The sequence below is a fragment of the Homarus americanus genome, unplaced genomic scaffold (assembly GCF_018991925.1).
Source record: "Homarus americanus isolate GMGI-L3 unplaced genomic scaffold, GMGI_Hamer_2.0 scaffold16886, whole genome shotgun sequence".
Classification (NCBI taxonomy): domain Eukaryota; kingdom Metazoa; phylum Arthropoda; class Malacostraca; order Decapoda; family Nephropidae; genus Homarus; species Homarus americanus.
The window spans coordinates 32501-47500 of record NW_024714591.1 but is presented as its reverse complement, the minus strand read 5'-3'; the positions used below and the strand labels follow the sequence as shown (position 1 = coordinate 47500).

General features: G+C 44.4%; 1 protein-coding gene across 1 annotated transcript in view; it reads right to left on the bottom strand.

The window, feature by feature from the left end:
* The window catches only part of LOC121879131 (sialoadhesin-like), a 46796-nt gene that overhangs the window by 13804 nt on the left and 17992 nt on the right, over positions 1-15000 (bottom strand). The window contains exons 4-7 of the mRNA XM_042385723.1: positions 12370-12529; positions 10515-10802; positions 9969-10084; position 1 (exon numbers count right to left, since the gene is read on the bottom strand). The exon at position 1 is cut by the window's left edge and continues 177 nt beyond it. Coding sequence (XP_042241657.1) covers position 1; positions 9969-10084; positions 10515-10802; positions 12370-12529 — 565 coding nt within the window. The remainder of the gene's footprint in view (positions 2-9968; positions 10085-10514; positions 10803-12369; positions 12530-15000) is intronic.

Below are 15000 nucleotides of genomic sequence, written 5' to 3'. Positions count from 1 at the left end.
CCTGGGGAGGGGTGTAGTATACTGGGGTGGTATACTTAGGGGTGTGTAGTATACTGAGGGGTGGTATACTTAGGAGGGGGTAGTATACTTAGGGTGTGTAGTATACTGAGGAGGGGTGAAGTATACTTAGTGTAGTATACTGAGGAGGGTGTAGTATACTTAGAGGGGTAGTATACTTAGGGGGTGTGTAGTATACTGAGGAGGGGGTGTAGTATACTTAGGGGGTGTGGTATACGTGAAGAAGAAGAAGAAGAATTACATTGAAAAAAATATTGTTACAGGAGAAGAAAATAAAAGAAGAAAGACGAGAGAAAGAAATGAGAAGAGAAAATAACAAAATGAAGAAAAAAATAAAAGAAACCAATAAAATAAGGAAAACAAACAAAAGACAAAAATTACCTTATCCAATACACCGTAAGTCCTTATTCTCAAATATATCGGAGGCTTAGGCTAATCTACTAAGATATAACTAACTTAAAATGGCGTATAAAACTCCCTTAGACTCTACCATCAATAATAAAGTTCTCCTAAGTTCTCCTGTCTCCAGTTAAGGGATAAATATAACCCAGGGGCTCTCGAGAACTCCTTGAGACATCCTTGAACGAGTCTTGAGTCAATCACCTTGACCTTCTCTGACGTCTTGAGCGGCCCTTCAGATTTTTTTTTGGTCATAGAAGGATAGGAATGTGAGATGCAATATATATATATATATATATATATATATATATATATATATATATATATATATATATATATATATATATATATATATATATATATATATATATATATATATATAGGTAGATATTGTAAGTGAAACGTGGGTTGCCATCACCATAGAGTTACACCACTAGCCAGTCACTCTAGGTGAGAGAGAGAGAGAGAGAGAGAGAGAGACGTTAGGGTCAATTGTCTACTTGCGGCTCATTATTGATCTTCTCTGTCTCGATCCAAGAATTTTATTTTTATCATTTTCTCTCACTCTTTCTATCTCTCGCAATCTGTCTGTCTGTCTGTCTGACTGTCTGTCTGTATATCACTCTTTCGGTTTTCTATCTCTCTGTCTGCCTGCCTGTCTCTTTTATTCTGTCTTTCTGTCTCACCCTTTCTATCACTTCTGTTACTTTTTCTATCTGTATCTCAGTTGTTTACCCCTCACTGTCTCTTTCTTCCTCCATATCTAGGTCTCTCTCAATCAACATCTCTCTATCTCTCAATGTTATTACTGGAAACTGGATCACTTGACCTAAGGGGCCGATCTCTCTCTCTCTCTCTCTCTCTACAGTCCATTAGCAGAGATCAGATAAGCTTCAGAAAGCCGCCCCTGCCCTCATATTGTTACACCCAACTCAGTGTGATACGATGACTGTCACTCTTATGTTGTTGTTATTTTTATTCTTGTTGTTTTTGTTTTGGTGTTGTTTATGTTTTTGGTGTTGGGAGCTTGTTGTTGTTGTTGTTGTTGTTGTTGTTGTTGTTGTGTGTGTGCGTGTGTGTGTGTGTGTGTGTGTGAATTATAGGTCAGTCTTGAAGTGTGTCCCCAGTTAGTGAGTTCTCGGTTATATGTGGACTATTCATGGCACCCTCACCCCTCCTGATATGAGAGGATCCGTGACACTATTCATGGCTCCCTCACCCTCCTGATATGAAAGGGATCCATTGACACTATTCATGGCACCCTCACCTCCTGATATAAAAGGATCCGTGACACTATTCCTTGGCACCTGGCCCTCCTGATATAAAGGATCCATTGACACTGTTCATGGCACCCTCACCCTCCTGATATGAAAGGATCCGTGACACTATTCCTTGGCACCCTGGCCCTCTGATATGAAAAGGATCCGTGACACTATTCCTTGGCACCCTCACCCTCCTGATATGAAAGGATCCGTGACACTATTCTTGGCACCCTGACCCTTCTAGTATAAAGGATACGTGACACTATTCGCCCCGGCACCTGACCCTCCTGATATGAGGATCCGTGAGCACTATTCCTTGGCACCTGGCCCTTCTGATATGTAAGGATCCGTGACACTATTCATGGCTCCCTCACCCTCTGATATGTAAGGATCGTGACACTATTCCTTGGCTCCCTCACCCTCCTGATATGAAAGGATACGTGACACTATTCCTTAGCACCCTCACCCTTGATATAAAGGATACGTGACACTGTTCCTTGGCACCTGACCCTCCTGATATGAAAGGATCCGTGACACTATTCTTAGCACCCTCACCCTCTGATATGTAAGGATCCGTGACACACTATTCCTTGGCACCTGGCCCTTCACGATATAAAAATACGTGACACTATTCCTTGGCACCCTGACCCTTCTGATATAAAAGGATCAGTGACACTATTCCTTGGCACCCTCACCCTCTGATATGTAAGGATCCGTGACGCACTATTCTTGGCTCCTCACCTCTGATATGTAGAGATACGTGACACTATTCCTTGTACCCTCACCCTCCTGATATAAAGGATCCGTGACACTATTCTTGGCACCCTGACCCTCCTGATATAAAAGGATCCGTGACACTATTCCTTGCTTTTCCCCTCACCCTCCTATTGCAGAAAGGATCCGTGACACTATTCCTTGTACCCTGACCCTCCTGATATGAAAAGGATCCGTGACACTATTCCTTGGCACCTCACCCACTCCTGATATGAAAGGATCCGTGACACTATTCTTAGCACCCTGACCCTTCTGATATAAAGGATACGTGACATATTCATGGCTTTTGTTTTCCTGATATAGAAAAGGATCCGTGACACTATTCATAGCACCCTGACCCTTCTGATATGGATAATGACACTATTCGCCGAAAACCACCCTCGATATGTAAGGATACGTGACACTATTCCTTGGCTCCTCACCCTCTGATATGAAGAGAAAGGATACGTGACACTATTCCTTGGCACCCTCACCCTTCTGATATAAAGGATACGTGACACTGTTCCTTGGCACCCTGACCCCTCTGATATGAAAGGATCCGTGACACTATTCTTGGCACCCTCACCCTCTGATATATAGGATCCGTGACACTATTCCTTGGCACTGTCCCTTCTGATATAAAGGATACGTGACACTATTCCTTGGCACCCTGACCCTTCTGATATAAAAGGATCGGCAATATATTTCCTTGGCACCCTCACCCCTCCTGATATGTAAGGTCGCGACTTTATTCATGGCTCCTCACCCCACTCTGATATGTAAGGATACGTGACACTATTCCTTGGCTCCCTCACCCTCCTGATGAGAAAGGATACGTAGGCACTATTCCTTCAGCACCCTCACCCTCCTCATATGAGAAAGGATACGTGACACTATTCCTTGGCACCCTCACTCCTGATATGTAAGGATCCGTGACACTATTCATGGCTCCCTCACCCTCCTGATATAGCAAGGATCCGTGACACTATTCCTTGGCTCCACCACCCTCTGTTATGTAAGGATCCGTGACACTATTCTTGAAACCCTCACCCTCCTGATATAGGATCGGCACTGTCCTTAGCTCCCTCACCTCCTGATATGTAAGGATCCGTGACACTATTCCTTGGCACCTGACCCTTCTGATATAGAAGGATACGTGACACACTATTCGCCCGAAACCCTCACCCTCCTGATATGAAAGGATACGTGACACTATTCCTTGAAACCCTCCTCCTGATATGAGGATACGTGACAACTATTCGCTGTCCTGCACTCCTGATATGAAGAGATACGTGACGCTGGCAACCTCCTGATATGAAAGGATCGTGACACTATTCCTTGGCTCCTCACCTCTGATATGAGGATACGTGACACTATTCCTTGGCTCCCTCACCCTCCATTATGAAAGGATACGTGACACTATTCCTTGGCTCCCTCACCCTCCTGATATGAAAGGATACGTGACACTATTCATGGCTCACCACCCTCCTGATGAAAGGATACGTGACATACTATTCATGGCTCCCTCACCCTCCTGATATGAGAAAGGATACACGTGACACTATTCTTAGCTCCCTCACCCTCCTGATATGAGATCCGTGACACTATTCCTTGCTCCCTCACCCTCACGATATGTAAGTCCGTGACACTATTTCCTTGCACCCTCACCCTCACAGTAGAAAGGATCCGTGACACTATTCAGCGGCTCCCTCACCCTCCTGATATGAGATCCCGTGACACTATTCCTTGGCTCCCTCACCCTCCTGATATGCGTAAGGATCCGTGACACTATTCCTTGGCTCCTCACCCTCTCCTGATATGAGAAGACCGTGACACTATTCATGGCTCCCTGCCTCCTGATATGAAAGGATACGTATTGACACTATTCCTTGGCTCCCTCACCACTCCTGATATGAAAAGGATACGTGACACTATTGTAGCTCCTCACCCTCCCTGAAGTATGTAGGATCCGTGACACTATTCATGGCTCCCTCGCCCTCCTGATATGAAAGGATGCATGGCATATTCCTTGGCTCCACTACCCTCCTATTATGAAAAGGATGCGTGACACTATTCCTTGGCTCCCCTCACCCTCCTGATATGAAAGGATGCATTGACACTATTCAGCAGCTCCCTCACCCTCCCTGATATGAAAGGATGCGTGACACTATTCCTTGGCTCCCTCACCCTCCTGATATGAAAGGATCCGTGACACTATTCCTTGGCTCCCTCACCCCTCCTGATATGTAGGATCCGTGACACTATTCATGGCTCCCTCACCCTCCTGTGTGAAAAGGATCGTACTATTCCTTGGCTCCCTCTACCCTCCTGATATGAAAGGATCGTGACATATTCCTTGGCACCCTCACCCTCCTGATATGAAAGGATCCGTGACACTATTCTGGCACCCTCACCCTCCTGATAGAAAGGATCCGTGACACTATTCCTTGGCACCCCTCACCCTCCTGATATGAAAGGATCCATTGACACTATTCATGGCTCCCTCACCCTCCTGATATGAAAGGATCAGAGCACTATTCCTTGGCTCCCTCACCCTCTGATATGTAAGGATACGTGACACTATTCCTTGGCTCCCTCACCCTCCTGATATAGAAAGGATCCGTGACACTATTCATGGCTCCCTCCCTCCTGATATAGAAGGATCGTATTTATATTCATGGCTCCCTCACCCTCCTGATATAGAAAGGATCCGTGACACTATTCCTTGGCACCCTCACCCTCCTGATATGAAAGGATCGTGACACTATTCCTTGGCACCCTCACCCTCCTGATATGAAAGGATCGAAGCACTATTCCTTGGCTCCCTCACCCTCCTGATATGAAAGGATCCGTATATTCCTTGGCTCCCTCACCCTCCTGATATGAAAGGATACGTGACACTATTCCTTGGCTCCCTTACCCTCCTGATATAGAAAAGGATCCGTGACACTATTCATGGCACCCTCACCCTCCACGTGTAAGAAAGGATCAGTGACTGTACACTATTCACTTGGCCCCTCACCCTCCTGATATGAAAGGATACGCTGACACTATTCCTTGGCTCCTACCCTCCTGATATGTAAGGATCCGTGACACTATTCCTTGGCTCCCTCACCCTCCTGATATAGCAAGGATCCGTGACACCTTCCTTAGCACCACCCTCACCCTCCTGATATGAAGGATACGTGACACACTATTCATGGCTCCTCACCCTCTGATATTATGAAAGGATCCGTGACACTATTCCTTGGCTCCCTCACCCTCCTGATATGTAAGGATCCGTGACACTATTCCTTAGCACCCTCACCCTCCTGATGAAAGGATCCGTGACTATTCATGGCACCCTCACCCTCCTGATATGAAAGGATACGTGACACTATTCCTTGGCTCCCTCACCCTCCTGATATGTAAGGATCCGTGACACTATTCATGGCTCCCTCACCCTCCTGATATGTAAGGATCCGTGACACTATTCCTTAGCACCCTCACCCTCCTGATATGAGGATACGTGACACTATTCCTTGGCTCCTACTCTGATATGAAAGGATCCGTGACACTATTCCTTGGCACCCTCACCCTCCTGATATGAAAGGATACGTGACACTATTCCTTGGCACCCTCACCCTCCTGATATGAAAGGATCCGTGACACTATTCCTTGGCACCCTCACCCTCCTGATATGAAAAGGATGCATGACACACTATTCCTTAGCACCTCACCTCCTGATATGAAAGGATCCGGCATATTCATGGCACCCTCCACCCCTCCTGATATGAAAGGATCCGTGACACTATTCCTTGGCACCCTCACCCTCCTGATATGAAAGGATGCGTGACATATTCCTTAGCACCCTCACCCTCCTGATATGAAAGGATCGTGACACTTTATTCATGGCACCCTCACCCCTCCTGATATGAAAGGATCGTGACACTATTCCTTAGCACCCTCACCTCCTGATGAAAGGATACGTGACACTATTCCTTGGCTCCCTCACCCTCCTGATATGAAAGGATCATTGACACTATTCCTTGGCTCCTCACCCTCCTGATGAGATACGTGACACTATTCCTTGGCTCCCTCACCCTCCTGATATGAAAGGATACGTGACACTATTCCTTGGCTCCCTCACCCTCCTGATATATGAAAGGATCACGTGACACTATTCCTTGGCACCCTCCCCTCCTGATATGGGATCGTGACTATTCCTTGGCTCCCTCACTTTCCTGATATGAAAGGATGCATTGACACTATTCCTTAGCTCCCTCACCCTCTGATATGTAAGGATACGTGACACTATTCCTTGGCTCCTCACCCTCCTGATATGAAAAGGATACGTGACACTATTCCTTGGCTCCCTCACCCTCCTGATATGTAGGATCCGTGACACTATTCCTTGGCTCCCTCACCACTCCTGATATGTAGGATCCGTGGCCTATTCCTTGGCACCCTCACCTCCTGATATGAAAAGGATACGTGACACTATTCCTTGGCTCCCTCACCCTCCTGATACTTAGAAGGATCCGTGACACTATTCCTTGGCACCCTCACCCTCCTGATATGAGAAAAGGATACGTGACACTATTCCTTAGCACCCTCACCCCTCTGATATGAAAGGATCCGTGACACTATTCCTTGGCACCCTCACCCTCTGATATGAAAGGATACGTGACACTATTCCTTGGCACCTCACCCCTCCTGATATGAAAGGATGCGTGACACTATTCCTTGGCTCCCTCACCCTCCTGATATGAAAGGATCCGTGACACTATTCCTTGGCACCCTCACCCTCCTGATATGTAAGGATACGTATTTACTATTCCTTGGCACCCTCACCCTCCTGATATGAAAGGATCCGTGACACTATTCGCTTGGCACCCTCACCCTCCTGATATGTAGGATACGTGACACCCTGACCTTGGCTCCCTCACCTCTGATATAAAGGATCCGTGACACTATTCCTTGGCACCCTCACCCTCCTGATATGAAAGGATACGTGACACTATTCCTTGGCACCCTCACCCTCCTACCTGATATAAAAGGATCCGTGGCACTATTCCTTGGCACCTCACCCTCCTGATATGAAAGGATCAGTGACGCACTATTCATGGCTCCCTCACCCTCCTGATATAAAGGATCCGTGACACTATTCCTTGGCACCCTCACCTCCTGATATGTAGGATCCGTGACACTATTCATGGCACCTCACCCTCCTGATATGAAAAGTCCGTGACACTATTCATGGCACCCTCACCACTCTGATATATAGGATCCGTGACGCACTATTCCTTAGCTCCCTCACCCTCCTGATATAGAAGAAAGGATCCGTGACACTATTCGCCCGGCACCCTCACCCTCCTGATATGTAAGTCCGTGGCCTGTTCCTTGGCTCCCTCACCCTCCTGATATGAAAGGATCCGTGACATATTCTTGGCACCCTCACCCACTCCTGATATAAGAAAGGATCCGTGACACTATTCCTTAGCACCCTCACCCTCCTGATATAAAGGATACGTGACACTATTCCTTGGCTCCCTCACCCTCCTGATATGTAAGGATCCCGTGACACTATTCTGGCACCCTCACCCTCTGATATGGGGATCCGTGACACTATTCCTTGGCACCCTCACCCTCCTGATAGAAAGGATCGTGACACTATTCCTTGGCACCCCTCACCCTCTGATATGAAAGGTCACGTACTATTCCTTGGCACCCTCACCCTCCTCATATGAAAGGATACGTGGCACTATTCCTTGGCACCCTCACCCCTTCTGATATGTAAGGATCCTGACACTATTCATGGCTCTCACCCCTCCTGATATGAAAGGATACGTGACACTATTCTTGGCACCTCTTGTCTGATATGAAAGGATCCGTGACATATTCCTTGGCTCCCTCACCCTCCTGATATGAAAGGATACGTGACACTATTCCTTGGCTCCCTCACCTCCTGATATGTAAGGATCCTTGACACTATTCCTTAGCACCCTCACCCTCTGATATGAGAAAGGATACGTGACACTATTCCTTGGCTCCCTCACCCTCCTGATATGAAAGGATCCGTGACACTATTCCTTGGCACCCTCACCCTCCTGATATGAAAGGATCCGTGACACTATTCCTTGGCACCCTCACCCTCCTGATATGAAAGGATCCGTGACACTATTCCTTGGCACCCTGACCCTTTTGTGATATGTAGGACACGTGGCATTATTCCTTGGCACTATTCCTTCCATCACCCTCCCTCAGAATGTTACATCTCTTGGAACTAGGCCAGAAGCTGTTTTATATTCATTCATGCAAAGTGACCAACATCGTTCACTTCAAAAACCAAAACTGAAAGACAAATCGCCACTCTGAGACCCTGAATCAATGACCAACACTCAGACGTGGTATATCACCTGGTCGTGGGTGGAGCTACAGGTGGGAGTTTTACCCTGGCGTGTACACAAACATTACGATATTTACGGGTTTTGTTATTTTTTTTTGTTTTTCATGTTGGAGGTTTAATGATTCTGTCTTAGTCATTGTGTTTTTGTCTGTTTGTTTGTCTCTTAATCTGTCTATATGTCTACCTCTCTCTTTTTCTGTCGGTCTGGCTTCCTTTTACTGTCTCTCACTCTGTCTCTCTCTCTCTGTCTGTCTGCCTCTTACGTTGTCTGTCTCTCTCACTCTGTCTCTATCTCTCACTCTGTCTGCTTTCCTCTCACTCAGTCTGTCTCCCTGTCACTCTGTCTCTGTCTGTCTGTCTCTTACTGTCTGGCTATCTGTCTCTCTACCTATTGTTGTTATATATTTGGGAGGTCTTATACATACATACATACATACATACATACATACATACATACATACATACATACATACATACATAGAGAAAACAGCCTGAGATATACGAACATTCTTGTATATATAAAAAAAACTATAAAAAAAAACAATAACAACTTATAAATTACAAATAAACAATAGAAAGAAAACAAAACAAAGAAGAAAACAAAAAAAATATTCCTAGGGTTGGTGACACAAGAAGTAATGTAAACACGGCCCAAATTCTGGAACTGTTTACATATCTGTTTACATATTGAGAGGAAAAATTTCAAAGGTAAACATATTGTTCGTTCGCTGACATCCGTTCTTTGTATTTGTTTTGTAGTTTTTTGTTTGCCTATGACGTCATTCGTTCTAAAAACAAGCTCAGGGAACATACGGATTTGTATTTGTTTCATAGTAAGGTGTATGTATGTATGTATGTATGTATGTATGTATGTATGTACTGTAGCTCTATACGACCCACATGAGGCCATATAGAGCTCTGTAAGTCCCACGTGAGGCCACATAGAGCTCTGTAAGACCCTCATAAGGCCATATAGAGCTCTGCAAGTCCCATATGAGGCCACATAGAGCTCTGTAAGACCCTCATGAGGTCATATAAAGCTCTGTAAGTCCCACATGAAGCCACATAGAGCTCTGTAAGACCCTCATGAGGCCACATAGAGCTCTGTAAGACCCTCATGAGGCCACATAGAGCTCTGCAAGACCCACCTCGGCTCTGTAGAGTGTCATCCCAGCAGCGGTGACGTCAGGTCTCTGGCAGGTAAGGCTAAGGGAGGAGGCGGTGATGTTGGCCAGACGACACGACGACAACGGCAACGGCGTCTCTGTAACACGACCATGGCCAGGTGTATTAATGAGAGAGAGAGAGAGAGAGAGAGAGAGAGTAGATGAGACAAACAGACAGACAGAGAAAGGCTTTATTTTACGCTAAATAGGTTGTAAATGATCCTAAATAACGCTAAAAGAGGTGGTATATTACTCTAAATAACGCTAAGAGAGGTTGAAAATGACGCTAAATAACGTTAAAGAGGGTTGTAAATAACACTATAAGAGGTTATCCATAATAACACTATAAGAGGTTGTAAATAACACTAAAAGAGGTTGAAAAATTACGCTAAATAACGCTGAGAGGTTGTAAATTACACTAAATAACGTTCAAGAAGGCTATAAATAACACAAAAACAGATTGTAAATAACACTGAAAGAGGTTGTAAAATTACGCTAAACGCGGCATCATATAATAGCTATACTCACGGGCCACCTTCACAGAGAACCCACACGGCTTTGTTTGTTTACCCATCTCGTTGACCGCCCAACAGGAGAGTGCCCGATCCTCTGGACTAGCCACGGGGTTCACTGTGAGCTGTGCTGATGCCCTGTCTAGCGATTCGGTGATTGGCTGTTCGCTGATGATCTCATTGCTATTGTTCCACTGCCATTGGATGCTCTTGACGGCCGGGTATGAGGAGACGGTGCAGGTGATGTTGATTGGCTTATCGTAGATGAAGTAAGTAGTTGGGGACGTTAGGCACTCTGGCGTGTCTGAGGAGGTAGTGAAAGATACAGAGTGAAAGATGATAGTACACACACACACACACACACACACACACACACACACACACACACACACACACACGCTATAATTGCAAGGTGGTTTGTTTGGTGTGTGTGAGAATTCCCTTGATAATTGAGTAATCGACCTAGCTGTCTTTCTGGCTCCCGGCAAGGCTACGGACCTGGGGAAGGAGGGAGGGAGGGAAGGATGAAGGGAGGCAAGGAGGGAAAGAGAGGCAAGAGGGAGGAAAGAAGGAGGGAAAGAGGAGCAAGAAGGAAAAGGGGAGGGAGACAAAAAGGAGGGAGGGAAGTAAGCAGGGAGCAGGGAGGGAGGCAAAGAGGAGAGAGAGAGGGAGACAAGGATGAGGGAGAGAGGGAGGGAGGAAGAGAGGCAAAGAGGAGGGAAGGCAGGGAGGCAAGGAGGAGGAGGAGGAGGAGGAAGGAGTTGGATAGAAGCATCGTATTAATTAACACATTCTCGGGATCGCTGTTCCTGTGTGTAGGTGAACGGGTCTAGGTAGTGAGGCCGCACCGCAACACACACACACCAGTTAATCTGACCTTGCTAATCTGACCTTGCTAATCTGGCCTTGTTAATCTGACCTTGCTAATCCGGCCTTGTGCATCCTGCCTCCAAGCTTCTTCTCCCAGGCCATTAGACCACCGATGTTTAGTTACAACAATATATTTTTAACGTTATATTGTGTAAATGACTTCGATATGTTCTTAAATTACGTGTTAAATAAAGGAATTTTATATAACCTTTTGAGGAATTTTTTAAACCTTTAATTTTAAACCTTTGAGAATTTTAAACTTTTGACTTTGATTTTAAACAGGAAATTTAAATTTTAAACTTTAAATTTAAACTTTTGAGAATCTTTTAACGAGGAAATTTAAACTTTTGATTTTAAACTTTTGATTCTAAGAGAAATTTTTAAACTTGAGAAATTTTAAACTTTGATTTAAACCTTTAATTTTAAACTTTTGAAATTTAAACTTGAAATTTTAAACTTTGAAATTTTTTAAACTTTTGAGGTAAAACTTTTGAAAAAACTATTGATTATCATCGCGCCTTAATCACAAGTAAGATGCACTTTTACCAGATCTAACAAAGAGAGGATCGTGTAATGTAAGAACCTTTGACAATCTACCTTTGTGTCTTAATTGAACAGGTGAAATTTAATTGGATAATTTTTTTTTGTACAGAGAAATAAACTTGAACTTAACCTTTGAAAAGTCATCATCGTCCCATAGCTTAATTTAACCAGTCAGCTGCACTATCTTGCTAAAAAAATTAACAGGATTTTAACGTAAGAACCTTTGATAATTTTACTTTTATCTAGAGGAGAAAACAGACTGTGTGCAGCAAGGACAGTATGCTTACAGGAGACGTAAATCACACAGATAGTACAGGGAGGAAAGTAGATCATACAGATGGTACAGGAAGGACAGTAGACCCCACGAGACAGTACAGGGAGGACAGTAGACGACACAGACAGTTGAATAAGGACAGTAGACTGACACAGACAGTAGAATAGGACAGTAGACTACTCACACTTGATCCTGAGTGTCACTGGCGGGCTGGTAGTGGTGGTGATGGTGTTAGTGGCGGCACACGTGTACTGGCCAGCTTGTCGTCGTCCAACCTTCTGCAGTACTAGTGACTCACCTGCTAAGATCCCCCCCTGTGTTACGTTCTGTACCTGCGCCGTGCCCTGTGGAGAGTGAGAGAGAGGTGAGAGTCCTGTGGGGAGAGTGAGGGAGAGGTGAGAGTCCTGTGGGAGAGTGAGGGAGAGGTGAGTCTTGTGGGAGAGTGGGGAAGGTGAGGAGTCCTGTGTGGGAGGGTGAGAGTCCTGTGGGAGTGAGGAGTAAGGTTGTGGGAGAGTGAGGGAGGTAGGGAGTCCTGTGGGGAGGTAGGGAGAGGTGGAGAGTTCCTGTGGGAGTGAGGGAGAGGTGAGGTCCTGTGGGAGAGTGGGGAGAGGTGGGAGTCCTGTGGGGAGGTGAGGGAGAGGTGAGAGTCCTGTGGGAGAGTGAGGGAGGTGAGTCCTGTGGGAGAGTGGGGAGAGGTGGGGTCCTGTGGGGAGGTGGAGGAGGGAGGGGGGGGTGGAGAGTGGGGAAGTGAGGGAGTCCTGTGGAGAGTGGGAGGTGAGGTCCTGTGGGGAGTGGGGAGAGGTGAGAGTCCTGTGTGGGAGGTGAGGAGAGGTAGAGTTGTGGGAGAGTGGGGAGGGATCCTGGGGAAAGTGAGGGAGAGGTGAGAGTCTTGTGGGAGGTGAGGGGGAGTGGTGGAGGTGTGTGGAGGTGGGGAGAGGTGAGAGTCCTGTGGGGAGTGAGGGAGGTGTGGGGAGAGTGGGGAGAGGAAGAGATAGATAACCAGTGAATTATACAATCGTTTCCATTTTACATATTAATTTTCTATCTGCATTGTCTCTCTCTCCTCTCTCTCTCTCTCTCTCTCTCTCTCTCTCTCTCTCTCTCTCTCTCTCTCTCTCTCTCGAGCCAGTAGTTACCTCACCTGCTGGACATAAGCCAAGCTGTTTCCCAAGTCTCATTAATTAATTGCCTCACAAAAGCTTACCTTCACATACATCATATTAATTACTCAAACAGAAAGAATTTTGAATAGTGAGTCGGAAATTTTACCTGGATATATTTTTTTTTAATATTTCTTTTTATCTTTCGTCCGTGAAGGTGAAATATCGTGTGATGAATGAGAAATATTTATGCTGGGAAATGTTTGAAGATTCTCGTGGATATTTATCATTGTTGAGATGAATTGGAAATGCTACTACTACTACTACTACTACTACTACTACTACTAATAATAATAATAATAATAATAATAATAATAATAATAATAATAGCACATACACTACGAATATCATACGAATATTATCATTATAAACACACACACACACACACACACACACACACACACACACACACACACACACACACACACACACACACACACACACACACACACACACAGCAGTTCAGTACAGATTATATGCTAAAGAGTTATCATATTTGAATGCGATAAATTGATGTAAAAAATTCGTTTAGGTAACTCCAATGCTGTGTGTAGTGGGAGAGCAAATCGGTGTTTTTATTTGGAAATATTAATAATATATCTGTTTTTTTGTGTGTGGATGAATGTTAATGATATTCTTATGGCGTGTGTGTTTGTGTGTGACTCTCACCACCACCTACCACACATCAATACCAGTTAATGAATTGGTTATTGTGACAGCGAATTACTCGTTATAGCTTTGTTATGATATGCCGTTGTGGGCTGTTGGGAAGTTGATTGTTGCGTATTAATGGTAATCACTATATGAGTCGTTATTGTGAGTGGTGATCCTATATGGTGATTATGAGTGGTGGTTTAATATGGTGATTGTGAATGGTAGTTTAATATGACAATTAGGAAAGGTAATTGTAAATGGTGATTATTTTATGGGGGCTGTATATGGTTAGTTAATTATTTATGGTGAGCACTATATTAATGGTGTGTGTGTGTGTGTGTGTGTGTGTGTGTGTGTGTGTGTGTGTGTGGAAATAGTTAACTTTACTTTGACAAATATCATCACTACTATACTTGAAATAAATAGATCAGTCTTCACACACTAAAATTGTACTCAAATATGTACTAAGAATATATTGTATTAATGCATTTATAAGTCCATAATCCTGTAACCATTTTGTAGTCAATGTGAAATACAGTACAGTATAAGGACTCAGTATTGTATTGAATTATTTTGTGGTTAATTCCAATACGAGAGACTATATTAATACAACAACTATTGCATGTCGGATTCATTTTTTTTTTATTTGTGATGGAAACTCGGTGTCATTAGATAAATTCTTTTGTTTATTTTTTTGTATTTTAATCGACAGCATTGTAGTACATTTTGTAATCAACGATACAGTTACACATTACATAAAAAAATAATCAACAATAAATCAGGAAAGATTTTTTTTATCTGGTTTTAGGGTTCCATAGAATTAATGGCTATTTAGAGGCAGTGTGGATATAACATACTGTAGACTATGGCTTTATTCAGTACTTAAGACATTTATTTAGCCAGCACTATACTACACAGTCTTCTCTCTCTCTCTTCAATAAGGACTGGAGGTATACCACGGATGCGAACTAGCAAACCTAAGAACGGAGGACGAGCGCCGT